The sequence below is a fragment of the Athene noctua genome, chromosome 2, assembly GCF_965140245.1.
Source record: "Athene noctua chromosome 2, bAthNoc1.hap1.1, whole genome shotgun sequence".
In the NCBI taxonomy this organism is placed as follows: Eukaryota; Metazoa; Chordata; class Aves; order Strigiformes; family Strigidae; genus Athene; species Athene noctua.
This window is the reverse complement of record NC_134038.1, coordinates 52,970,116-52,996,879: the sequence shown is the minus strand read 5'-3', so window position 1 is coordinate 52,996,879 and position 26,764 is coordinate 52,970,116. Positions and strand designations below refer to the sequence as shown.

The 26,764-nt window shown below is 43.9% G+C and overlaps 1 protein-coding gene across 1 annotated transcript in view; it reads left to right on the top strand.

The window, feature by feature from the left end:
- The window catches only part of COLEC12 (collectin subfamily member 12), a 105,593-nt gene that overhangs the window by 9,808 nt on the left and 69,021 nt on the right, over positions 1 to 26,764 (top strand). Inside the window, exon 2 of the mRNA XM_074899120.1 lies at positions 2,200 to 2,250. Coding sequence (XP_074755221.1) covers positions 2,200 to 2,250 — 51 coding nt within the window. The remainder of the gene's footprint in view (positions 1 to 2,199; positions 2,251 to 26,764) is intronic.

Below are 26,764 nucleotides of genomic sequence, written 5' to 3'. Positions count from 1 at the left end.
CATAGGATGAAGCCACAGGATTTAAACACGGCCTGGCTGCATATGTCAGATATGCATCGGATAAGCCAGGTTACACTCCTGAGAAACAAAGGAGGCAGTTGTGTTGTGGCCCTGATAGCAGGAGAGGGCAGGAAGCTAAGGGCTCTGAAGCTGATATCTTTTTTTGTTCAGCATTTTATCTTTTGTGCAAGAGGGGAAGATTTTTCCTGAGTAGTTCACTGCTGGAATGAAAAGCTTGGTTGTTGACTGTTCATGGTTTATTAGTATTTGTCACGTTTTGTCGGGTGACCTTGTCTTCAGATAACATTTGGTACAATCGTAAGGGTTTGTTGGATTTGTTTTTTTAAAGGTTTCTTTCTGCCTTCAAACCAGGATGTGTTTGTTTTGCCTAAGGAGTGTCCACTGATTCTTCCCTTGCTTAAATGCACCTTTGAACTAGGAGGTCTAGCTTAAGATGTGGACAGGAGTGCCTCTGGCAGTGAAAAAAATTTGTGTTATTGGTGAAAAGTATGAGTTTTGAGCTGTCTTGTGAGAAGTGCTACCTGAGTAAAGGGTGACATTCTGCAGAATAATACATTTCATGGACTTCTTTGCTGCTTCAGGCAACACCTTCCTCAGACTTCAGTGCAGGGCACCTTGCAGGTCAGAAGGAGATACTGGGCAGATTTGTTGGTGGACATACACTCAAATGATTTATACTTTGCTGATCCTGGATGAGGACCGTATCTTTACTTCACCTTTGAATTCATCCTCCTAAGGGTCTGTTGTGGCCCGAATTGGCTGTGGCACCAGTTAGCCCAGTCATGATGCAGACCAGCCTGTTCATGTGCAGTAAGTCTGTGGACAACAAAGGTCTAACCAGGCACAGACCTCTCATTCCATCACATCTGTTTATCTGCTTTAGGCTTGCTTTTCTATTGCTACTCATTAAATGTTGCCTTCTGGTGAAGCCCTTGACTGGCCTTTGAGCTTCTGTTTCCTTCTCCCCATGTGTCAGGGAATGATCTGGGTGGAGAGGTTGCACGTGTGTGAGCTTCTTCAGCATCCTGTGCTGGAAGGGTAACACAAGGTGGTGAGCAGCCACTGAAGCTCCCCCGGGGTGCTGAGTCTGCCTCCCTGCTGCTGTGATGCTAAAAGCTCAAGGAGTACCCAGGTTTCAGAGAGAAGGGAAGCTGTATCCTAGGTCCTGTTTCAAGAGAGCCCTGTGGAGGCTTCCCCCCATGTGAAATGATGCCTGTAGGAGATGGGTCTCCTCCCCCCCGAGAAAGAGGGAAGCGGGAGATGAGCAGCCTGGGCTGTGCCTCCCATTCTAGTGCAAAGGCTGGTGCTACTGATAAGGCAGGGCTCTCGCCTTTCCTGACTCAGCAGAAAGAGGGGTTGTGTTGGTAGAAGGAGGCTGAACACACGAACACAAACATATCCTTTTTTTTTTTTTTTAAGAAGTCATGGGTATATTTCTTCTGCTGATGCCAGCCTTTTCCTTTGCTACTAGAAGGAAGTGGAGAAAAATTAAGCTTCTGACAAAATAAAATTGTGATTATTAGCATTTTACTACTTTCTAGCTGGTGAAGATGAGAGCAAAAGGGCTTAAATGGTTTACATTTTTCTTATCTCTTTGAGTTTGTCCTGTTTCCCATTTTTTATGAGATCTCTCTTCAGGCCAAGCCAGTGCCTGTGGGAGGTGGTGGATGGACAGACAGCCATCCCCTCTGACTCCTCTCTCCTTACTCAGCATAGCTACATGTAGCACTTTATGCTGATGACACGGCTGGTACATGTATAACCTGATCCCAAACACCTGGATGGTGCAGGCAGTGGGCTGGGGTGAGTGCCATGGTCTGGATGAGTCTGCCCGAGTGGCACACTGGTGACAATTGTGGCCATCATGGTGATAAGGGACATGTCTGCTCTGGTCTATACTTAGGTGGCCAAGCAGACCTCAGGATAGCTGCCAGGTGATAAACCATTTGTAGTCTAGATTTCTGCTGGAGATACTGGTTGAGGGAAAGGCTGTGAACTGCCTTTTCCACCTGGGGACAGAGGTGGGATATGAGCAATGGAGCAGAAGATCAGTAACATGTCTTACAAATCAATTAAACTTGCAAGAAAATTAATTTATGAACATGCACCTGTAAAAACTTCTTCCCATCTTTTTCCAGTGGTAATAGTAATAATCTGTTGCTGTGTTTCTTTCTCCAGACGATTTTGCAGAGGAGGAGGAGGTGCAGTCCTTCGGCTACAAGAGGTTTGGTAAGTGGCAACAGGTCTTTCAGATCGCTATTGTGTAGTGCTTAGAGTGAATCAAATACTTGCTGTGGAAACCCCTTGCTGGCAGCATCAACACATACAGGTACAGTCTCATTATCCACTTCAGTCTAATACCTGCCCAAAGAAAGGTGTGATTTTTAGACTTAGTTCATTTCCCTGGAAAACACACTTCATAAATAACCCTGATCAGAAACAAGAAGTGGTTGGTTTCATTATTTGGTCATTAACTTTATGAAGACAAAGCCCAAACCTGAACAGAAATGAATGTGCTGGCTGTAGCAAAGGGTCCACACCTCTTAACATGTCCTCTGCCCAGCTGAGCTTTCCTTCGGCCCACAGACTGATGTGCAGCAGGGTTTGTAGGTGTTCCTGAGAGTGGTGGCATGGGACTGCCTGTAGACACAGAAGTTATACTGCCAGCTGAGCCAGGACATATGCTGTGCACTGCTCTCAAAAAAGAAGTAGAAGTATATGGTATGAATACATTCTGATGTCAAAAATTATTAAAATGAGGTTGGGCAATTTCTTTCTTTTTTCCACTTTCTTTTTTTTAATGTTTGTTGATTGAATATGGCTTGTGTGAGGAAGGCAATGCCGCGCATCTTTGTGCAGGGGTCAGCAGCCTTTGGGCTTTTTTCAAGGCTCTTGCACTCTCTTTCCCTTGGGGAGTGTTTCAGTCTCTGCAGCTGACAGCTTCTCCCAGGACAGGCTGACTCCTGTCCCTACAGCCATGGGTAGGTGACATGGTGGTCTCTGAGCTTCCACAGCACCAACTCTGTGTTGGAGCAGCAAAAGGGACTCATCATCCAAGCTGCTGGCGGCTTTTTCAACTGTAAGCCATCAGGATAAAAGTTCCCCTTATTTGTTCTCTCTTGAGAAAGTGACTGCAACAAGAGTCACTTTCAACATCCCCACTTGGCAAACGGATAGGAACGACAGGCTGAAAATAAAAAATAAGTCAACAATTCCCTCCACCCCAAAAGGAACAGGGGGAGGCAGCATGAGGAGATGTGGCATTCGGGAGGTGGGGATCACATTCACATGACCTCTTCTACCCCCTGAACTACTCCACTGCTCCCTGCTGTTGAGCTTTATTTTGGATAGGTCAGCCAACCACAGAGCCAGCATCTGTGGCTTGGAAAGTCCTGCCATAAAGCTGCACACAGGATTTTTTTCCTACTCCTTTTTTTTTTTTTTTTTTCCAGATTAGGCCCCGGAATAGCAAAAAATAAAAAAAATCTTGAGAAATGGGAAGAAATGTTAACTGTTCCTTTCTGTCACCTCCAGTTGAGTAAAAAATATTTGGATTCATTAACACCTATAAAAATATCTTCCCTCCATGTTGCCCACTACCTAGCTATCCCTGGTCAGCATGCTCTTGCAGTGAACTGTGAAAGGTTTTATCGAGGAGCAGGTACCCCACTATCCTTACTATCCCAATAGTCAGTGCACTGTTGTGGCATGGTGGGATTTTTGTGCGTTAATTTGCTTTGATTTCTTTCTCTCTCCTGGGTAATGTGGTGCTACCAATATGAGTTATTTCTTCTCTTAGAAATGCAGGGTTTATGTGAGCATTTCCAGAAATGCTCATGCTGTTGCACTTGGTGGGGTGACAGGGAGGGAGGAGAGGGACAGCAGTCTGTCAGTGGCAGAAGGAGGAGATGTCACCACAAAAGGAAGAGACAGAGTAGTTCCACCCTTAGGAAACAACTGTAATCCCCTTCTTCATGAAGACGTCACTGTGGTCAGGGAGGTGTCCCAGATGTCTGCAGTACAGAGCCTCAACTAAAGGGGCAATATGGTCCTGAAGCCATAGCATTGGCACTGGTTAGAGTTGTGTAATTTAGTGTTCTGATCCAAGAAGCCTTCTTTGTCCATACTATTTCTGAGCCCAAACTTCCTCCCATACCCCCTTCTGCATCTTTCCCAGAATCATGGGGCAGCACAAGGAGGAGCTTGGCTGACCTGGTTTCCATACATCCCTGCACCAGGATGCATGCTGTTTGCCTGCAAGTGCTTATGCTTTTGTGACCCCTAAAAGGGTTGTTTCTCCTCCCTCAGAAAACCCGACTCAGTGCATTCCCATTTCTACAGTCCCTGCTGCATTTCCAGGTAGCCTCTGAGCAACCTCCGGAGGGAGTGGGAGCCATGTGCTTTCAGCAATGCTGGCTACTTTACCTGGAACCAGGCTCCTCCGTTCAGGAAGGGGACATGCATATCTTCTAAAAACTCAAAATTCACTGGCCAGCTGGGTCGGCATTTCCAGTGAAGCACCAGAGGCTGCTCTTGGAGCCGAAATGCAGCCAAGAAGTTCAGCCCCTTGCCTGACCAGTAGGAAATGTTATGCCTGTTGTCCCAACTGGTGTTCTCTCTTGGCCCTGTGTCCTCACTGGTAAGAGAAGGCAATATGGGGGAAGCCCAAGGCAAGAATCAGGTTTTATACAAACCCCTGATAAAAGGTCATTCTGAAAGGAGTCCTGTCCCGTCTGCTGGCTGGTGCTGTAGAAACCCCAGTGCTCTTCATGTACAGCCTGCTGGAGTGGGCAGTGATAAAAGCAGCAGTAGGGTTTTTGTTTCAGGAGCCATGGTGTAAGAGCAGTTGTGTTAATATATTGTGACTGGAGTAGCTCCTGTATGCCCTGTTGATGTGGGACGTGGTAGGAGGACCATGACTCAAGTGCCTTTGACTCCATCATTTGGAAGTGTGAGGCCTTGTTTGGAGCAAAATGTGCTCTGAGGGGGAGATGGCTAAAGCACAACTGGTTTGTAGAAAACATGGCTTGTGGTGAGTCACTTCTGGCAGCTGGGAACATGTGTTGGTCAGCACTTGGCAGGCAAAGCCTAGACCAAACTGCTTTCCTAGAGTTCAGCTGAAGAGTTTATTATTAGCTCGCTTGTTGCTGGAGCCTGTAGTTTGGTTCAAGGAAGGAAGAGATCTGCAGAGGGAGGGAGGGGAGAAAGGCATTCTCCAGAAATTCTCGTTTTGGGGAAGAAGTTTTTGAAAGAGGGCTGAATACACACTGTTCTGCACCGCTTCCTCTTTTTCTGAATCTTTCTGTCCCTCATCCTCCTCAGATAAGTTAATTTCAGAGAATTTATCATGCTACTTGCTTTTGTAGTCAGCAGAACAATAACTGTTCATCTTAAGCCAAATATACTAAGCATAACACGCTAACATTAAGTAACAATGAGCAGAGATCCAGACAACTCCAAGATGCTCAAGATGCTAGGAAAATACACACCAGCATTTTTTCTTTTTTGAGCTTGGGACAAATTTGCTGTGGGGGTCAGGGAGTTTGAGGAAAGCACTCTTTCCAGCTGACTGATGCTGTTTTCTTCTTCTCAATGGATGCTACAGATGTGCAGGGGTGCTGCCAGAAGTGCAGTGCTCAGCTGCAATGCCTCCAGATTGCTGCAGTGAGAAAGCACGTGAGGAAGAGTGTTTCTTATCACCATTACTTCACCATCAGTCACTGCTCAGGCTGCTTTGAAGTTATCTGCTCTAGATAACAAGCTATGCCTCTCCACTGGTTTTCCACTACCAGATTGCCAGCAATGTTAACTCTTGTCAATCAGTGTCATTGGTTTGCACCACCCCCTGCACACCCCGCTTTGGTAAAGAAACAACGAGGAAAGGGCAAAGCTTGCTTTTCACTCTTTCACACTTTTGGGATGCTAAATCTCAGACCTGAATGTTCAGAATAGTTTCTAGATGGTAGGTAGCAGGATGAGATCTCTGCAGTGGGGTTTTGACTCTTTCCTATGAGATTTGGCCTCCAGAAATAGCCACAGGCAAGGGAATTGAAGGGAACTAATGGACTCTGAGGCAGTAGATCTGGTCTTCCTAACTTGTGGCATTCAAAGGCAATAGATATAGAGATCATTGTGAATTTTGTTTCTTTATGTTAATGTTTTAGAACTTAAAACTTGCACTTTACTGAATATTTAATGAAGAAATTTCAATGTGAAGTTATTCATTGTGTAGTTTGAAGCTACAGTACAATATGGAACAGCTGAAAGCAAAGGGGATGGTCTTTGAACTGTTACAAAGCACGTTTGTAATGTTTTAGAAAACGGGCCTTGAAGAAATGAGCTGAAAGTCCTGATGATGAAGAGAAACCTTCCAAGGAAAAAAAGATAGGACTAGTACACTATAGATTAGTAGAAGACTAAACAGCTTGTGTAGGATAATTACCCTTTGCCCTTGGCAAACACAGCCAGAATTGGAGGCTGTAAGCCTGTTCTCCATAGTAGGACCCATCTTGGTCACACCCACACTCCAGACTGTGAGTCTGCATCCTCCCTGCCTTCACCTTCCCACTCCCCTGCCACAGGGCTGGGCCATGGGTAGGGGACGGACATCTCCTTGTGTCCCTGGGGTCTCCGGTGCACACCAAGGCACCAGTCCTCCAGTCTTCCCCACACCCTGTAGGTCAACAGGTGACAGGAAAGGAGGGATAAAAATTACTTGGGGTCCTCCTCAAGTAAGGTAGGTACTTTTTTAGGTATCTTCCATAGGGTATGCAAGAGATGACTGGGTCAGGATGTCCCTTCTGTGCGGTTATGACAATCTAGCCTCTGAGCGTCATTCCAGGTATAAGAATTAAATCTAGAAGTTTCTGGACCAGAAATGGATGTATCATCCTGCCATGCAGTAATGAAATTTGCTATACTCAAAAGAGGTGAGGGAAAATAACCCCTGGTTTAAAAACATATTTGGAAAATATTATTTTTTTCCCCAGTGAATGCTTTGGAAGCAGCGGAACTAGATCCATTTAACTGTTTTCTCGCTATATATTGTTTCTAATATTTTATACAGTAAGAAGCTATATATTATTTCTCCACCTTTGCTAGGATACAACTGGGGAGTTTTGGGAGTGTAACAATTGATAAAAGCCTTATGGATGGTTTACAACAAAAAATGAAAACTGAGATAGAAAACTTTTTCAGAAAAAGGTTTAAAAAAATACAGTTTTGTTCTGACTATAAATAACAGGTCAAACATGATCATGGTAAGCAAAACTCATGGCTTGGAATTTTGTGATAGTTCAGGAATAGCATTTATTCATTAACACTGTACAGACAGAACAATTTTAGTCCTTATCTGTGGATAAATCCAGGCCATTGTTCACATCTATAATAACATGCACAAAAAAAATGTCTGGCATCAGTCTGGTGGTGTGCTATATCCACATAAACCTTAAGCCCCTAACAAAAAAAAAAAAAAAAATTCTAAGCTTTAGGAATTTGTCAACTTTTCTTTATGGTTTGTAAACGACCAGTGAGGGATTTCAGGTGCCACAAGCCACATCCCTCCCTGGACATTCTTTCACATGTATGCCTGCAGTGTGTAATCATACGGCTTAATAAAAAGTCACAGGGTCACCGATACTCACAAAGCCAGAGGAAAGTCAGGCACGTTGGTTCCAGTTCACTGATCTGGCCGTATTTATCAGATGAGGATTTTTCCTGTGTGCATCCTGGGGTAATTAAATCCCCACTGAATGGCGGTGCCTGTGTGGCTGTCCATTTTAGGCTGAGAAATTTCATTTTGGAGCGGCTCTTTTACTTGCCATGGCCAGTAAGGTGGAAGGTGGCCAAGCCTGCCCTCTCCTGGGGTGAGCCCTGAGCAGTGGAGAGAGCCCAGCGCCCTGGGGGGTCCTGGGTCTGTGCTGGGGCTTCAGCCTCATGCATCAGGGGCTGCGTGTGGAGGGACTGCCTATATAAGGGTTTTTTTGCCTTTTATTTCTTTTCCAGTACATACTCAGAGTACTGAGGCAGTTGGCATGGAATTGAAGTCTCGATAAATAAATAAACACCGACGTGTGTGCACTATTGCCATTGCAGAGGAACGTCAAGGTGCTCGCAAGCTGTCAAAGTGCCAGCATGCTGCCGGCGTGTCCCTCCTCCGCCAGTAGCTTCTGCCTCTTGAGATGTAAAAGGCAGGGCTGATAAATGTATTATTGCTGATAGATCCAAACCACAAATTTAAAACCACCGATCTTCCTAAAGGTGGAAAATAGTTGGTACACCGTGATAAATCCATCCATGTCAGGCAGTAATAGCAAGATCCAAAAAGTTATGAGATCTGTGTGTGTGCTGTGCTGACTTACTCAGGAGCTGTAAGAGTTGTTCAGGTCTCTGGGTTTGGAGCTGCCCCTCTCCAACCTGTCCTGCTGTGCCTGACTAAAGGCACTTCTCCTTCTAATCCAAACCCATAAAGAGGCCTCTTAGCAGTGCTGTGGGGACTAAAGTCATTCCAGCTGTGTACTGTTATGTAGGCAATCTATTTTCTCTTAGTTACGGGTTTTTTCTATCTAGTACAATTAAAATTCTTGACGTGTTTCTTCATATATTGCATTTGCATTCTTGGAGCAATACCTGTTTGATCAATCTCTGTTTTTTACAGAGGTGCGTTGAAAGGCAGTGTGGTCACTGTTATGTGTGAATTTTGCTCTCTATTTTTCATTAGAGCTATAAAATAGGTGTGTGGGCTGAACAGCACACTGTATTTACGAATGGAATGAAAAACATTGGCTACACTGTAAGCAACACCTGGGGATTTTGTATTTATTTCACTGTAAACTAGCTGGACAAATAATGATGTTTGGTAACATCAGCTTACTGCCAAAACACCTAGGCTGTATTATGGGCTGTTCAACTTTCATTACCCATGAAATTAATGTCTTGGAAGGAAACTAAACATTATATTTTCAGCACTGTTCCCATGCAAAGGAGTAACACAGGAAAACTGTGGGAGAAATTAACATTTTGGGTAAAAAAACATCACAAGAAGGAAGAAAAAAATCGTTGGAAATACCTGTTGATGGACTCCCTCAGCTTGGCTGTGGGATTGTAGCACACACCAGCATTACTGCTGAATTCCTCTTAAGTTTTATTCAAAATACAAGTCTGCATCTGTAGCCAGATGCTACTATACTCTACTCTTTACTGTGTGCTGTTAACTGTAAGTTTGCAAGTGCTCAGATGTGTCTAACTGATCTTTGGCTTTTCTGTGCCTACTTCAGAGTCATTCGCCATCAGAAAGCCACTGTGCTGTGCTTACTGACAGCAACACAGACACACTGGTGTCTCAGGAGAAAGGGGGTGCTATTTTCCCTTGAGGATATTTAACAACATGCGCAAATAAACCCCATACCTGTCAGGTGCTGCTTACATTACCCTAGATTCCTTTTATTTCTTGGGAATTTCCTCAAAATGTCCTAGAGCTCTAACACCCATGTTAAGTGACATGGCAGAGGTGACAACGCTGTGCTTGATTCTACAGGGCACTGAGCCCTTTGCAAATGCTGCTCAGCATCCCATCAGGCCCACAAACGTGCCATCTGCATGAAGTGGTGCTGCCATTACTTTTTCAGCAATTTCTGAACAAGTACGCTAACAGCGAAGAGCTGTGTGTTTTAATTGGCGGCTATCAAGACAAGTAGTCGTACAAATTCGCTTGACAGACATGTTGATAGATACATGCACTACCTCACACAATAAGCCCCTTGCTGTCAGATCAGGAAGCCTCTCTGCCTTGGGCTTGCTCAAAAGCCCTGGTAGTCATTCCTGCTTGCTACAGTTAAAGGAGCGGCTCTGTCTCCTGCTGTTCACTTCAGCAGCATCCCAAGGAAGGGGAAAGATCAGGTGGTTACTACGGCGTTTTGTCTACTGAACTCTCAGAAGCATTAGAACAAATGTGGCACAATGTTTTGAAATAAGATATCATTTAATATTACATCAAGCTTCCCTGCCTCTGTGTGTCTGGCTCCTGGTTTCCCACAATCCCAGGGGAGCCACTGCGAGGAAGGTGTGAATCCTCACCAGCTTGGCTCAGACCCCAACCCGGAGCTGGATCTAGACCTGGTCCCAGACCCAGCGGTCCCTTCTGTCCCTCACCATCACACTCAGCAGCCCTGAGCTCGGCCAGTGTCCTGGGACAGGTGATACCACAGATGCAGTGTCAACAACATCACATGTTGTACTTGGCAAATTTCTCGATGATTTTCAGAGAAGGAATTTTACATCTAAAGGTTGACTTCCATATGAACTCTGAATATAGGGCTTAGTGTGGGAGTCATTTCACCTACTTTTAGGGAGCCTAGACTTCTACCTCTTTAAAGACACCCATCCTTAGCAATGAGAGGCTAATGCTAAGTGAAGGGACTTCCATGCTGAGAAAGACCGTCACATTCCGGGTCATTTTGAGTTACTGCATAGAGATCTGCAACTCCAGATCTCTGTATTATGTCCTATATAAATTCTGGGGAAAGCATATAAATGTTTAAAGAAGCCTGTGAGAGAGAACAGTAATGGGGATAGCACAAATAAGGAATCTATAAATATTTAAGGCTGGTTTTGCCTGTTGCAGACACTAACAAGGAACAGTATGTTGCTTTGCTAAGTCAAAACCAGTTCAAGCTCCACTGTGCTGCAGTACAACAGATTAGCCAAAGGAAAGCTGGAATAAAACTTTATCCAGTCTCAGTTAACCTTCTGCATATGGGTAAACCTAAGCGAATCACCCAAGAGCCAAGAAATTTCTGTTTGTCCTGTTTCAGCCAGGGTTAAGTGAGTGGGCTGAGATTCCGGAAAGTGGAAAGGGGTCGGGAGGGAGACGTGAGCGGGAAGGAGTCTTGCTCAGTGCCCAGAGCCGGCACAGACAAGTGTTGCGCAATGGAGCAATGGAGAGATTTGTATCCTGCAGATACTCTTCAGCTCAGTCAGGAATGCATCTGGAAGATTCACACAGTGAGAGAAAGATATCAATGCCTTAAATAAATAAAACGTGAATGTGTCTTTTTGTGGTTCATCTTGTGATTCTTACTGGAGGCAGCTGGAGGTTTTGTAGGAGATGGACTGGAAGACACAGGGATCCACTTCTCTTCAACCCAGCTAAAGCTTGTAAGGAGACTGTGTCTTAAAAGTCTTGTGCAGACATTCAGGCCTAGTGTGACAGGACTTCGTAGTATCTTTTCTGACAACCATTTCATAACGCTATGAAGATGCAAGGCAGATCAGTTTTCTTTTAAGGAAGTCTGGGCACTAGGGTCTGCTTAACAGGGTTCCACTGCATATCTTTAAAAGCCTGAAAGTTTAAAAGTTCGGAAAATGCTTATTGATTTGCCTTATGTAACAGGTGTCTGTGTGCTTGTTAACAAGGTCTTGGCTAGGAACGTGGAAAATTCTACTGAGTTTTATATTTTGAATTAGCCTGGGAATGGGCATGGATGCTTTTACTTATCAGGCTTGTTAAGGTCAACATACCCTACATTCAGTAATGCTCAATGGCAGAAAAAATACTTGCCTTTTATGTTTTGCTAAGATGTTAAAGTATTATTTCAGACCATCTGTGTATGTAGTGGCAACTGGAACTGAAAGATTCCTTACATACATTTCTGCTCTATCATATAGTGGAGGACAATCTGGTTACAAAAAATAATAATACATAGAGCCAAGGGATATTTTTCTTCCTTCCTCCCTTCTCCCTAGAAGTTAATTGCTTCAGGTGAAAATACTGCATATAATGTGCTACACAACTGATGATTTAATTTTAAATCTGACCTGTAAGACTCAAGATTGGAGTGGGAGAGGTCTTTTCCTTAATTAATAATTTGAACAGTCTGAAGCCAGAATAATCCGAACACCCACTGTCAAGGTTTCAACATAACATCTGTGCACAGCTAAATTCACTTGTCCCCAGAAGTTATTGCATGTCACTGCTTGTGTGCGCAGATGTTTATAATTAAACCTATGTGCTCCGTTTCATATGAATTCATCCAAACTGGATTTGGGTCAGTATGTTGGACTACCTAACAGCACGACTTCAAATATACAAACACCAGACTCATGAACTAAATTGCATTTAGGTTCCATCTGGAAATTTGTGCTCCAAATGCATTCCTGTGCATATTGTTCCCCAGGTCTGGAAAGCAAAAATCTGAGAGGTGATTCTTGTCCTCACCGTGTTCCAAGTCCCCAGCCACAAGTCCTCTTGCTACCTCAAACAGGACAGCTAATCATTGCTCCATAACTTGTCTCCTTAAGAAAATAGGTTTCTTCTTGATTATCGATACTACGTGTTTAACCTCATTTACGAATTTATAAAAGTTACCGTATGCATATTTCCATGTTATGCAAAATTTCTTTACTAGGTGCCTTGCAGAAAGCAGCAAAGGCAAAGATTGGAGAACACGCAGCCTGACTCAGTTTTAAGGAGAAGCAAACAAACCAACATCCAGTTCTTCTGCTCATTGCAGAGGAGCTGAAAAAGCTTTTCAAAATATTCAAAACTTCAAAACTGGTGCCTTTTTAACTAGTTGGTCAAGGTTGGCTAAAATTAGGAGAAAACTTTGAGGTGTCAAAGTAATGAGTTTGGTGTGTGCAAGGGTCTGTATCATCTGAAATACCACAGGAGGGAGAAGGAATAGTAGTCATGTCTTTGTCGTCTCTGTCTTGGGATCATTCTTGTCATTAAACAGGACTGAAGTAAAGATCATTTTTCAGACACCCGTAATTCAACCCCTCTTTGTTCCATCCCTGCTGGTCTTGGATCAGACATGTCCTTTCTGCAGGGCCCAAAGAAGTGTGTGAAGCCACATCTGTGGAAGGTGCCTCTGCTTTGTGTGCTGTTCACAGTTCAAGTTTTAGTTCATCAAGGTGAAGAAAACAACATGCTTTGTGGAGATGCTGGTCTGTGGTGCCGTAAGGGAACCCCATGTTCTGCTTTTTCTTTTCAAGAGGTAGCAGGAGCAAAGCAGAGATGGGTCCTGTCTTTCTTCTGTTTAGCTGGAAGTCTGTCCTTTATTCCCCCCATTCCCTCTGCCCATGTGGGTTAGGTCTGGAGTAGTCCAGCAGAAGGTAAAAAACACATCTCGGCCTCGGGCTCAGTACTGAGCCCACCAAGAGGAAGCAGCAGGGAAATCTGGTAGCTGCAGGAAATGCCTGCCACTGTCAGAGGGCGATCAGCACCCTGTAAACCCCGTGAACTTCACAGCTCGCCTCTTTCTTCAGCAAACCTTGACTCTGGGCCAGGAACAGATGAAGAGACAGCATGATTTTTAACCCCTTTGCCCAGCATGTTACCACCATGCCTGCTGACACACAAGATGGGAGGGGGTTAGCTGGGGCCCACCTTTACAGCAATAGCCACATCTGCTCCTCTGCTGCAGCTCTGCATCCCAACTCCTGAGAAACTCAGAGTCTTGGCAAGCTGCTTTGTGACATACAGCATGGTGGAGCAGTTTTTATTCTCAGCTGTCTATGCAGGAGGTTACTGTGAGTAGTTCTGTGCTTTAATAAAGAAAAATGGAGCTGTGTTCTCCACAACAAGCCCTTTTTATTACACTTGGTTTGAATAGCAATTGAGCCTCTAATAATGTCTCCAATGGAAAGAAGACCCCTTGTGAAAGCCTTTCATTACTACACAGAGAATGAATTTTCACATTTGTGAAACCAGATTACCAAAAAAACCCTGCAAAATAACCAAAAGAGATACCAACAATATGTATATGTCCAGTGGGTGTTCAAGGTGGACTTGAAGAGATTAAGTGGAAGTGTCTTTGTAAAAGGAAGCAGAAGAGCTGACTATGACATTAAAAAACATCTTACGTCAAAGGAATACTTACATCACTGCAGTCCTCTTCATTTTGAGCTTGCTGATTGTGCTGATGTGGCACTATAATAATTTTATTTTATTTTTCTCCCTTCTGGGAGGTTTCTAAAGCAGTATTTTGGAAAGAAAAATAAATAATGTCTCATGTCTTTTCAGTTGTTCTTCTGGGAAGACTTGTGGTGAGTTAAAAGAAAATACTCAGTGAAGCTGTGAATGGGATACATTTCCAGGGTGGGTGTGTTTTGAGGTTTGTTTGGGTTTTTATAATATGCCTTTTTTTTTTTTTTTTAATAGTTTTCATGTGCTTTTAATATAGTGGAAACTGAATTAAGAAACTCCTCCTTATTCCACCAGTTATGGAAGCTTTGTAGGGTGATGTGTTATAGGACTATCACCATCTTTGCTGATGCGCGCTTCGGACAGTTCTGCTGGAAGGAAGCCATGATCCCACTCCAGTCCTGCAACCTTCACTCGGCAAATTCCCAGCAAGGACTTTTTGGCAGGCACTTGTCTCTCCTTTTGCTGTCGGATTTGTATATGAAACGGATTTGTAACCTCTAAGTGGCCGCATTGCACCTTTTTGCAGAATGTCCGAGTTCCCAGCAGGGACCAAGGATAGTGCTGTGCTCATTACGGTCTCATGAGGAATGTCCTCTTTTCCCCAAACACCTTCCGTTTGGAGATCGTGTAGCTTGCTCCCCTTCTCTCCCATGCTGAGCAACACTTCATGTCACAGGTAGGACTTGTTCCTAAGGCATTCTGCCGCTAACTGAAAAACCAACACCTAAAAGCAAATCAGTACTTGGGGAAATCAGTGATGTATTCACACAACTTCCTTCAAGCTATTTTAAACAAAATCAAGGTCCTGCAGAGCTGATCTGTTTTATGAAAGACATCCCCTCTCTGATGGATTACATTGCATTAACTCAGCTGCCAGAACTAAGCTGTCGAGGGCACAACTGTTTTTTGGTGCTCGAGTTAATAAAGCTGCATGAGGTCAGCCAGGGTTTTCCTCCTGCCCCATGCTGGAAGTGCAGTACTAAGAGCAGCAAAAAATGGCGAGCCAGACTGCGAGGTGACAGAGACACTCTGCAGCTGTGGGTAGGCTCAGTCCCTGGCCTCAGCATGGCAAATCTGCCCAGAACTGGCAGGAACAATGGGGAGAGGGTCGTCCCAAAGGTTAACTGAGGGACTCCGTCGTGACAGTTTGGTTACTGTTATTTGGACGCTGTTCAGCAGGGTTCATGTTTCCAAGCCCATTCATAGAAAGCGATATAAAACCCTTCGGACTGCTCCAACTGGCGCTTTTCGGGGCCGTCCCTGTGCTGCCTTGAATTGCTTTTATTTTTATGTACCGGGCTTGACTTCATCAGAGTGGGGCATGCCACACGGTGCGTTTCAGGACAGGGTTAAAACCATCTGCAGTCTGGAAAGCGGCAGCGTCCCTGGAGAGGGTGTTAAACCCAGGGAGTGCTGATCTGTTTCCTGCCTTTGTTATGATTTCTGCCTTGTAACCCAATCTCGCCAGCGAACCAGGCTGAGCCAGGCCCAGCTGTGTCAGCAGGGCACGGACTGCCACTGCCGCCACTCACGTCGGCATGACCAGCCACCAAAATCCCAGCGGAGGCTTTACTGATTTACAGGTTAAGCCGTGACGGGTCTGCTCCAAAATCAAGTGGGTGCTTGCTGTCTTTGCCTGCATGCTTACGCAAGCAGAGCAGAGAGGAGGAGAGCGGGTGGTGAAGTGGGTGCTTACCCATCAGCTGCAGTTGTGCGCCTGTCTAGAGGGGTATACAGGGCTATAAACATAACTCATTGCTTTTTATATGGGTCTCAACACGACTCTTTAGGAAAATCCCACAGAAAATGAGTATAGCATTTAAGACTCTGGGTCAGGACTCTTTTTCTGTGTTCACCTTTTAGAAGGCTTAATGTTCTTAAAGGAAAAAGAGCATTAACCACATTCTTTGCACATTTTTAGCACAGCACAGTCCGTGTAGTCTGGCAAATGTGAACGAATAAAATGACATGTGGTGCGGTGAGAGCGGGGAGGGAGAGCTTTGCCATGACTGGACAGTGTTCGCTCTTGGCACAGCCCCACGGTGTTTCATCTCCCACCCTTAGAGACACCCAGGCCCCCCGTGTGCATCAGTTACCTGACTGCAAGAAGGGCCACCGTCACCCTTCAATACTCAAGGTAAACCAGTGCCCCAGGCTTGCTTCCCTTCCCCAGGAGTGACAGCCCAGTGAGGGGGAGCACTGCAAAGAAAAGCCCGGCATGGGGTGATGCACAGCAAGAAAAACTCTTCTCAGTTTGTTTGTTTTCTCCTCTTTCTTACAAGACTGATTGGAGCTGGCCCTGCCATCTGATCCACTTTTGATCTTTTCTAGCACAGCCTGTGTTTTTTAAAGTATTTCACTGCCAGAACTGACTGCTACTAAGAGAGAAAAAGCAGTCAGCAAACTTCCCCATTTCAAAATACACTGGTTTATAGCTTCGCAGATTACATTGCCTGTTTTTCAACCAGCTCATGAGAATGTTGCCAGCAGATTTCCAGTAAACTAGATATTTAAGTCAAATTGGCTTCTTTGAAATATTTGAACAGTGGCATGGGGAAGGTTTTGATGAACAATGGGGTGGACAGGAGGACAATCTAATTTATCTGCAGCTCTGCCTGGTGCACATGAGATACCCACAGCAGACCATCGTTCTTTTCAGGTTACAGTTTGTTATGAGGGTTTTGGATTTTCCATGGTTATTTCCCAGGCCTTAAAATCTGATTACTCATTTCAGCTGTAGTACAGTAGGCAAAGAAATTTTTTTTTCTGGGATTTCTTGCTTCAGGCTCTTTTATAAATTCACAGGAGCTGTCTGTAACATCATTTTCTCATGATAATTTTAAATGGCTTTTAAAAATCTGAGGAGAGTGGAGAATTTTCTGATTATTTCTCACAAATTACATTGCTAGGTCACAGACAAATCCACTGTAAATAGGTACAACTTCACTGATTAAAGCAGCATTTTCCCTACCAGTGTTGAAGTGTGAAACAACTTGACTGTATTTGTGTCATCCCACTGTTGGAAGGCAGGGAATTAAATGGTATTTATGCAGTCAGCTGAAAGGCCTAAATAAGTACGTTGCTTTAAATCACAGTAAGACTCATCATTTATTTGCACTGTTTTTACTGAGCTCTTGGTGAACAGAAGTGCTTTCCTCCGTAACTGCATGTGCCATGCCATCCATTAACACATGTCAGAGGAGCTTGTGGTGCCTTCTGCAAAAACTAAGGCAGAGACTAAGTATATATTAAGATCTTAAATACCTTTGTGTATCTGTACCTGGGCATTTTAATTTTGCACCCTTGTATTTTGTTGTACATATTGTAAAAATGAGGATAGTTTACATTATTATGATATTGTATCTAGTAAGTCACATAGGGTCCTCTCTTCCCACCCCCTAGTTCAAGAACACAATATAAATTCGTAGAGCAAGAGTTTTCTAAAACCTGAATAGCATCAAAGTATTACTGCATCTCACTGTGAATGTTTTAAAGTTTTGCATCAGGTCAGTATGGGATTTATAAAGATAACATTTTGTTCAGTACTGGATCTTCTTGACAAGCAATAGTATTAAGAGAGTCTGTTCCCCTTACCTTTCCTTCACTTACTAAGTGGGTATTTACTGCAAGCTGATTTGAGATGGATGTTCCTATATTCTCACTGTTGTATTATTCATTTTTAATGAATAAAAGAGATGCGGAATGTGGTGCTAGATGACTGGATGAGAAAAAGGCTAACAGTTAAACTTGGTTTTATGATATTTTAGCTTTCAAAACTATATCCATCTCCATCTAAACTTGATAGTAGATATTATCTCACTCTGTGTTGTGCTGTTTTCCTAGCTGGATAACTCAGAGTTTGCCGCTTGTAGCTCTGTTACTCAACTATCTTTATTTCTTGCTGTGTATTGAGGAATGTTAGTTACTTCTTGTTATGCCACAACTGACTAGCAAATATACACCAAAGGAAAAATAGCAAGAACTAGGCTCATCTTATTTCCTCCATCTTGCTCAAAAAAAGCATCAATATTCACTTCGCTCCCTTGAGGCAGTCCTCTGTCCTCATCGTCATTTTAGAAAAATGTTTTCTACTGCTTTTATGTAACCGGCCCACCAGACCATGTGCATGTTCCTGCTCAGTGGATCAGCTGCTGCAGCCATGTTCACGCTCCCACCTGAGCACTCCTCTCACTCTGCAAGGGTAGGCTGCCAAGCACCATGCAGTGGACCTGGGGGTTTGTTCATAAGATTACTTGGAATGCTGCCCAAAATGCATAGCCAAAAACTGTGAAGTTGAGCAAAACAGCCTTGCTTTTACCATGAAATGTGGTCGTGAATATCACCAGCCTCTCTGAATCGTAAGCTCATATCCATTCCCTCGATGGCATTTCCATTGCAAGCAGAGGGAGTGCACTGTGAAGAGACAAAGCACCTGCTTTGTCTCCTGTGCTGCTCATTGCAGGATCACTGTGGTCTGGGCTAATCAGAACCGACAGCAATTATGAGTAATTGAGGTAGTCTTTCTAGCTCAGTGATTTCCCTGTAGCTTTTAATAGGGAGAAATCAGAAGGAAAAACAAATGCTGTTGTTCACTAAGCTCTCACAAGCCGTTTCTGATTGTCTCGGGATTCAACAACTCATTAGAAGGAGAATTGGCAGCGCTCAGTTTGAGTAACACCAGTTTTCTGTATTTCTGTGTGGTGACATTTTTGTTTACATTCTTTAAATGTGTGGAACGTTAATTTTTCAGTAACTTTTTTTCTTAGTTCTTGGGTTATTTTGAGCCTGAGTTTGTTTTCCTCTATTATGTAAGAAGTCAAGATAATAGGAAGTGTGATGTACTTTCCTCTCATGATATTGCAGTTAAAGGAACTGTGAAGGCAGGACTGGCTGAACAGGATCCTCATCACAGACTTCTGGTCACAATAAATCACTGGCTTTGGAAAACATTAATAATATGATTTTGTTTGTTTGTTTTATAATATTGTCTGTGTTTAGCATAATGAAGACAAATAAATACAAAATGGATTGCAAAGGTGAAACATGTTTGTGGTGATGGCAGCCCTGGCTGAACAGCTGCCTCACCTGCAGCCTGTGTGCTGGGCTGTCTCCGCTGGGACCACGTCTGACATACCAAACCTGTGAGCAACGTCCAGTGGCTGCCAAGGAAAAGAAAAAATATCTAGAGAAAATTTTCTCTCTTATCCTTCTGTCCCTAAAATGTGGATTTTTTTTTTTCTCCCCATTTGTTTTGGCCTAAATTCAGAACCCCAGAGCAAGAATTGCAAATGGTTCGTGAGAGGGGGCAAAGAAGGATCCATGTCAACTGCTCATCCAGCTGTCTACATAGCAGAGAGCTCCTCGTGCCCACTGGTCTGAGGATGCCCTTGCCACACCATACCTGTGGGAAGATCTTCATGCATACCTATGAATTGGGGTCCTCAATAGCCTCTATTCATAAAGCGCAAATAAAATGGCGAATCCTCTACCAAGTTCTCCCCTTAAACACCAAACATTTTTTACAGTCAAGCCATTCGAGCATAACTGAGGGTCATTGATGAACTTGGTAAAGACTACTGTAACTAAGGGGAAAATTATTGGAAAAACTGTACTTTTTAGTAAATGTAAAAGCTTTCCAGATACAAGAAGGAGGCAGCTGCTGATAAATTCTTCTAATTTACCACAGTTTCTCCTGGAAGACTTGCATTTTTCACTTTCTTGACATCAGGGCTTCACAAATAAAGTCTTATAGGCTGATGTCTTCATCAGATACCCAACAGGCAACTCAGGTATTGTTTTGGAGCGTCTGTATACTCTCGATCTATCTGTAAAAAAATGCACATGTATTTATCACATGTCCTAGAGAAAGCAAATACAATCAAAAATCCTTACCTCTGATTAGCTACTACTTTGAAAATACTTTCTCAAAATGCAGTTTTCATGTTTAAATAATAAACTGTCCTGTTCTTCCTTCTTATGAACCACCTGCCTCACCCAGATGTTGATGTGCATTATTCCTGTCATCTGTGCAGTAACCCTCATCTTTTTATACACGTTCATTACATGCTCTGAGTTTGATTTTCCAAAGCCTGATTAAACCAGCCCTGTGGCTCCCTGTAAAACTGGAAAAATCAGAGATTTTTCCTTGGCTGATATATCAAATAAATGAGAAGAGCTTTAAATGGACAGTAATTTATGGTTTAAAGCAAGTCTGTTCCCAAAAGCTAAACCTGTAATCATGATGACACAGAACATCCAAGTAATGAGAATCCCACCAGATCCCCACTCTCTCAGTGCTTGGGTACCTTTTGGGATATCTAGAATCATAGAAACACAGGAACATAAAATGGTTTGGGTCAGAGGAACCTTCAGTGATCATCTGTTCCAACCCCTGTGCCATGAGCAGGGACATCTTTCACTAGATCAGGTTGCTCAAAGCCCCGTCCAACCTGGCCTTGAACACTTCTAATAATGAGAAAACCACAGCCTTTCTGGGCAACCTGTCCCAGTGTCTCATCACCCTCATCGTAAAAAATTTCTTACTTATGCCCAATCTAAAACCTCTTTCAGTTTAAAACTGTTGCCCCTTGTCCTGTCACTACAGACCCTGGTAAAAAATCTCTCTCCATCTTTCTTGTAAGTATTGAAAGGCCACAACAACTTCTCCCCTGAGCTTTTTCTTCTCCAGGATGAACATCCCCAACTCTCTCAGCCTGTGTTCACTGGAGATGTGTTCCAGCACTCTGAGCATTTTCGTGGCCCTCTTCTGGACCCACTCTAACAGGTTCATGTCTTTTTTGTACTGTGGACACTGGATGGACAATATCCAGATGTTTCTCATGAGAGCACAGTAGATGGGGAGAATCACCTCCCTCAGCCTGCTGACCACGCTTCTTTTGATGCAGCCCAGAATACGGTTGGCTTTCTGGGCTGCAAGCGCACATTGCCAGCTCATATCCAATTTTTCATCCACCACTACCCCCAAGTCCTTATCTGCAGGGCTACTCCCAAACCATTATCCACCAGTCTGTACTGATACTGGGGACTGCCCCAGTCCAGTTGCAGGACCTTGCACTTTGCCTTGTTGAACTTCATGAGGATCACACGGGCCCACTCCTTAAACCTGTCAAGGTCCTTCTGGATGTCATCCGTTTCCTCTAGCATATCAGCTGTACCACTCAGCTTGGTGTCATCTGCCAACATGATGAGGGTGCACTCAATCCAGCTCTGTCACTGATTAAGATATTAAACAGTATTGGTCCCAGCATGGACCCTTGAGGGACACCACTCATTGCTGGTTTCCTATTCAACAGTGAGCAGTTGCCTGTAATTCTTTGAACATGGCCATTCTGCCAGTTTCTTATTCATCGAACAGTGAAACCCATCTCTCTCCAGTTTAGCAGCCAGAATGTTGTGGGGGACTATATCAAGGCCTTACAGAAGTCCAGGTAGATGACATTAGTAACTCCTCCCTTGTCTGCTGATGCAGTCATTCCTCTGTAGAAGGCCACTAGATTAGTCAGGCATGATGTGCCCTTGGTGAAGACATGTTGGCTGTCTTGAATCACCTCCCTGTCTTCCATATGTTTCAACATAACTTCCAGGATGATCTGTTCCATGATCTTACCAGGCATGGAGGTGAGACTGACTGGTTGGTAGTTCCCAGGGTTCTCCTTATTACCCTTTTTAAAAATGGGTGCAATATTCCCTTTTTCCAGTCACTGAGAACTTCACCTGACTGCATGACTTTTCAAGTATGATGGAGAGTGGCTTAGCGACCATATCAGACAATTCCCTCAGGACCCTGAGATGCATCTCATCGGTCCTATGGACTTGTGTATATTCAGGTTCTTCAGGTGGTCTTGAACCTAATCTTCTTTTATAATGGGACAGACTTCATTTCCCGAGTACCTCCCTTAAGGTTCAGGGACTTGAGAGATGTGAGAAGAGTAGTTACCGTTGAAAACTGAGGCAAAATAATTGTTGAATACTTTATCCTTCCCCATGTCTGTTGTCTCTGGTTCTTCTGTCCTATTTACCTGGGGAGGATGCATTTTCTTCTACACTTCTTGCATGTCAGTGCACAAAGAGCTGACATGTGGACTTCATTCTGTGGGTGCTGCTCCCCTTGTTCAGCTCAGTGCAAAAGTTGCTGGAGCAGCGCATCCAGGGCAGCATCCTTTCACTGAGTGTTGCTGTCACCAAGTGACAAAGTACAGTAAGGTATAAGATACTTTGCATCAGTGAAACATGAAATAACTTGCCCCTTTGGGCTGCTGTGACTTAGATATTAGCCTCAACAGAAAAAGATGAAGATACAGAGCTTCACACTGATTGGTACAAGTAGATGCTTCACCTGTAGACTTTTTATTTGGTACGTCATCACTTTTAGCAGTGAATTCAGGAACTTAGTGAAAGACTGCGTGGAAAAGATATTTCTTCAGTCTATTTTCACCATGATTTATGGCCCATATATTTGTGATATGGAAGTTTCTAAGCACCAGATACTTCTATCATTTAGATCTCATTTGGAGGATTACATACTGTAATTGTACAGGGCTGAACTTAATCTTAAATTCCAAGTATATTAGTTTGTTTTTATACAGAAATACCTCTGTTCAGAGAGAATGCAATGCTGATGTATTGCTCTAATATTAGAGTTTGTAAAAAACTTTTGACTGTTTCCCAGAGAAAACTCTCGTATTTTAACTTTTTGTTCTGTTGCTGTGAATAAAGACAATAAAAAAGAATTTGCTCCCCACCTCCCCCACCAACAAGGGGCAGTTGTAGAAAGGATCATCCTGGAAAAGCCTAGACTGGTTTACTTTGAGGTCTTCAGTTAAAGTGCAATTTCAGAATTCCTAAGCAACTGATTTATTCCACTTTATTCCAGTTTATTTTAAACTTTGTTTCTTTGTTTCATGGGAAAAACAGATTATAGATAAATGTCTCAGTTTTCACCAGGACCTTGGGCTCCATAACTATAGATGCATGGGGAATCACAGTGATTTATTTAGAAATACTGTCCAGTTGTTTCCTTTTTTTGTACCTCAAAATAAGCGCATTTCAACTGAGTAATGCAATTTTTCAGTTTTACAGAATGTTTTGATACATACTCATTACAATTTTTCCAGAATCTAAACATTATCCACACTTTATATTAGCTTTCCTTAAAGAAAAACCTGAAAATGTTTGTAAAATTAAATCTTTCAGATGGAACTGCCTTATCCCTTAGACACAATATTCTAGTGAAAACTTCCACTGAGTTTAATTTAAAAAAAAAAAAAAAGTGTTACATTCTTCACTATGGTTTAATCAGCAGCGCCCTGCTCTAAAAAATATTACAGACTGCCCCTCCATTTATAGAAACTATATATTTCATATGTGCAGGAAATCTGAGAAGTGACTAAAATGTTTCGTGCTTGCAGTGAACAACTGTTCTCTCTGCAGTGTCTAAATGATGGGCTGCTGCTGGTACTCATGGTGCTTATTTCCGTAGCATCTGCTGCTAACCAGAATTCATGCTAAGAACTGTACCAAAGAGCTTGTGATCTCAGCATCTGAGATAAGCAAGGAGTGGGTTACAACCTGCAAGGCAAGGGAAGGATGTGATAGCAGCAATTAGCATGTCTGCTCTGCTAGTTTCTAGGCTTGAGATCTGAACAGAGTGGGAAGCAAAGACAGTAGAGTTCAGTGAATGTTGAGGTAGCACTTTAGCAGCATTCATGATTCCAGGTGGGCTTCCCCACTGAATGACTGAATCCTCAAGTCTTTATGAGCAATAAATAAGTTAATTCTTTTGTTAGGTCTCATATAAACCCATATTTTCACCTATATTGCTTTCCACAAAAATTATTGTGAACAGGCAGTTGCTTCTGGGCCTGTTTGTAAACAGCTAGTAAACAGGAGGTTGAAGTATTATGCAAGCACATTCATACACACTTATTTTACTTGTTTGGGTTGTTTCATCTAACACATCTAGGTTTGTTGGTACAAGCCAAGGAAGGTCTTTATGTGTTGCTCACCTTCATCTCATTTAAATTTCATCATTTAGAACAAACACGGCTGCAACTCGGGGAGAAAAGGAGAGTTTACAGCTTTTGAAAGAAGGGGCTAGCCACTCACAGTGATTACAAAGATGCTGTGAGGCTATGCAGGACAGAAATTAGGAGGTCTGAAGCCCAGCTGGAAATTAATCTGGCTTCAGCAATCAAGGATAACAAGAAATGTTTCTGTAAGTATGTCAACAGCAAAAGAAAGACCAGGGAGAGCCTCCATCCCCTGCTAGACACAGGAGGAAACATGGTAACAAGTGATGAGAAAAAGGCTGAGGTGCTTAATGCCTTCTTTGCCTCAGTTTTTAATAACAAGACCAGTTGTACTGAGGGAATCCAGCCTCCTCAGCCAGAAGACAGAGATTGGGAGAACAACCCCCCCACAATCCAGGAGAAGACAGTCAGTGACCTACTGCATCACACAGACACACACAAGTCTATGGGACGGGATGGGATACACTTGAGGGCGCTGAAGGAGCTGGCTGGGGTGCTCGCCAGGCCGCTTTCCGTCATTTACCAGCAGTCCTGGCTGACCGGGGAGGTCCTGACAGATTGGAAATTGGCCAATGTGATGCCCTTATATAAGAAGGGTTGGAAGGATGATCTGGGAAATTACAGGCCTGTCAGCTTGACTTTGGTGCCTGGGAAGCTGATGGAGCAGCTCATCTTGAGTACCATCATACAATACATGTGGGACAGCCACATGACCAGGCCCAGTCAGCATGGATTTATGACAGGCAGGTCCTGCCTGACAAACCTGATCTCCTTCTACAACAGGGCGACCTGCTTATTGGATGAGGGAAAGGCTGTGGATGTTGTCTACCTTGACTTCAATAAGGCCTTTGACACCATTTCCCACAGCATTCTCCTGGCACAAATGGCTGCTCGAGGCTTGGACAATCAAACACTTCACTGGATAAAAAATCTGTCTGGATTGCCAGGCCCCAAGAGTGGTGGTGAATGGAGTTAAATCCAGTTGACGGCTGGTCACGAGTGGTGTCCCCCAGGGCTCGGTTTTGGGGCCACTCCTGATTAACATCTTTATTGATGATCTAGACGAGGGGATCGAGGGCACCCTCAGTAAGTTTGCAGATGACACCAAGCTGGGTGGGAGTGTTGATCTGCTCGAGGGCAGGGAGGCTCTGCAGAGAGACCTGGACAGGCTGGAGCCATGGGCTGAGGCCAACTGGAGGAGTTTCCATAAGGCCAAATGCCGGGGGCTGCCCTTGGGCCACAACAACCCCCAGCAGCGCTACAGGCTTGGGGAGGAGTGGCTGGAGAGCTGCCAGTCAGAGAGGGACATGGGGGTGCTGATTGACAGCCGGCTGAACAGGAGCCAGCAGTGTGCCCAGGTGGCCAAGAAGGCCAATGGCATCCTGGATTGTGTCAGCAATAGCGTGGCCAGCAGGGACAGGGAAGGGATCTGACCCCTGTACTCGGCACTGGTGAGGCCGCACCTCGATTCCTGTGTTCAGTTTTGGGCCCCTCACTACAAAAAGGACATTGAATGACTCGAGCGTGTCCAGAGAAGGGCAACGAAGCTGGTGCAGGGTCTGGAGCACAGGTCCTACGAGGAGCGGCTGAGGGAACTGGGGGTGTTTAGTCTGGAGAAGAGGAGGCTGAGGGGAGACCTCATGGCCCTCTGCAGCTACCTGAGAGGAGGTTGCAGAGAGCTGGGGATGAGCCTCTTTAACCAAGTAACAAGCGATAGGACAAGAGGGAATGGCCTCAAGTTGCACCAGGGAAGGCTTAGACAGGATATTAGAAAGCATTTCTTTACAGAACGGGTTGTTGGGCATTGGAATGGGCTGCCCAGGGAGGTGGTGGAGTCCCCATCCCTGGAGGTGTTTAAGAGTTGGGTCGACATAGCGCTGAGGGATATGGTGTAGCTGGGAACTGTCAGTGTTAGGTCAGTGGTTGGACTGGATGATCTTCAATGTCTTCTCCAACCTAGATGATTCTGTGATTCTGTAAACACAGGGAAATTTTACTTAGAGGTTTTCAGGTGGGGTTTTTGGTTGAGTTTTTTTTCAGTTTGAGTATCGTAATACAATGTGAGTTTATTATGTGCAGTCAAAAAATCACCAAGAGAATATGTAGTAGAGCTCAAAGTGTTGTTTCTAGGTGCATCCAAAATATGCTTTGGAGAATAAAAACCTCTCTAAATCTTGGAGAATGGGTCACAGGGATGGATGATGGGGAGGGATGTAGCATTCCCATTTCTTCTGATGAGTTCAGCAAAGGTTTAGCATTGAGTGATGTGGTTGTGGCTACAAAACTGCTCAGCTTCCCACACAGATCAGGACTGTGTTTGCCCAGAGCATTGTATGCTGCAAAAGAACTTGTTGACAGACTCCATGCTACAGCAGCATCACAGAAGGTATTACAGCTAATTCAGCATGTCTCTGGCAGGGGTTAGGCAAGTTTGAGGCTTCTGTGGTATCACTGTGCTTCCAAATCAGCATTTGTGAGAGCTAACTCAGCTCTTTATAAGCAAATATAAACAAACCAGTTCAGGTTGTACAAATTCCAGGGGTGGTACCAGGGCACACAGCTGTGGCAAAGCAGGAGTGTGACCTGTCCAGAAAAGAGGGATAATGTTTTCCCTGAAAGGCTCTAAAGGGAGAGAAGATGGAACCTGCTGAAAACACATTTTTACTCTGATGAAAAACCAGCCATGAAGTTAATGGAACTTTCTGATATTTAACTTACTCTGTTTGTCATCTGAAATGATGGCATGGGACACTTTTTATTACTGTGATAT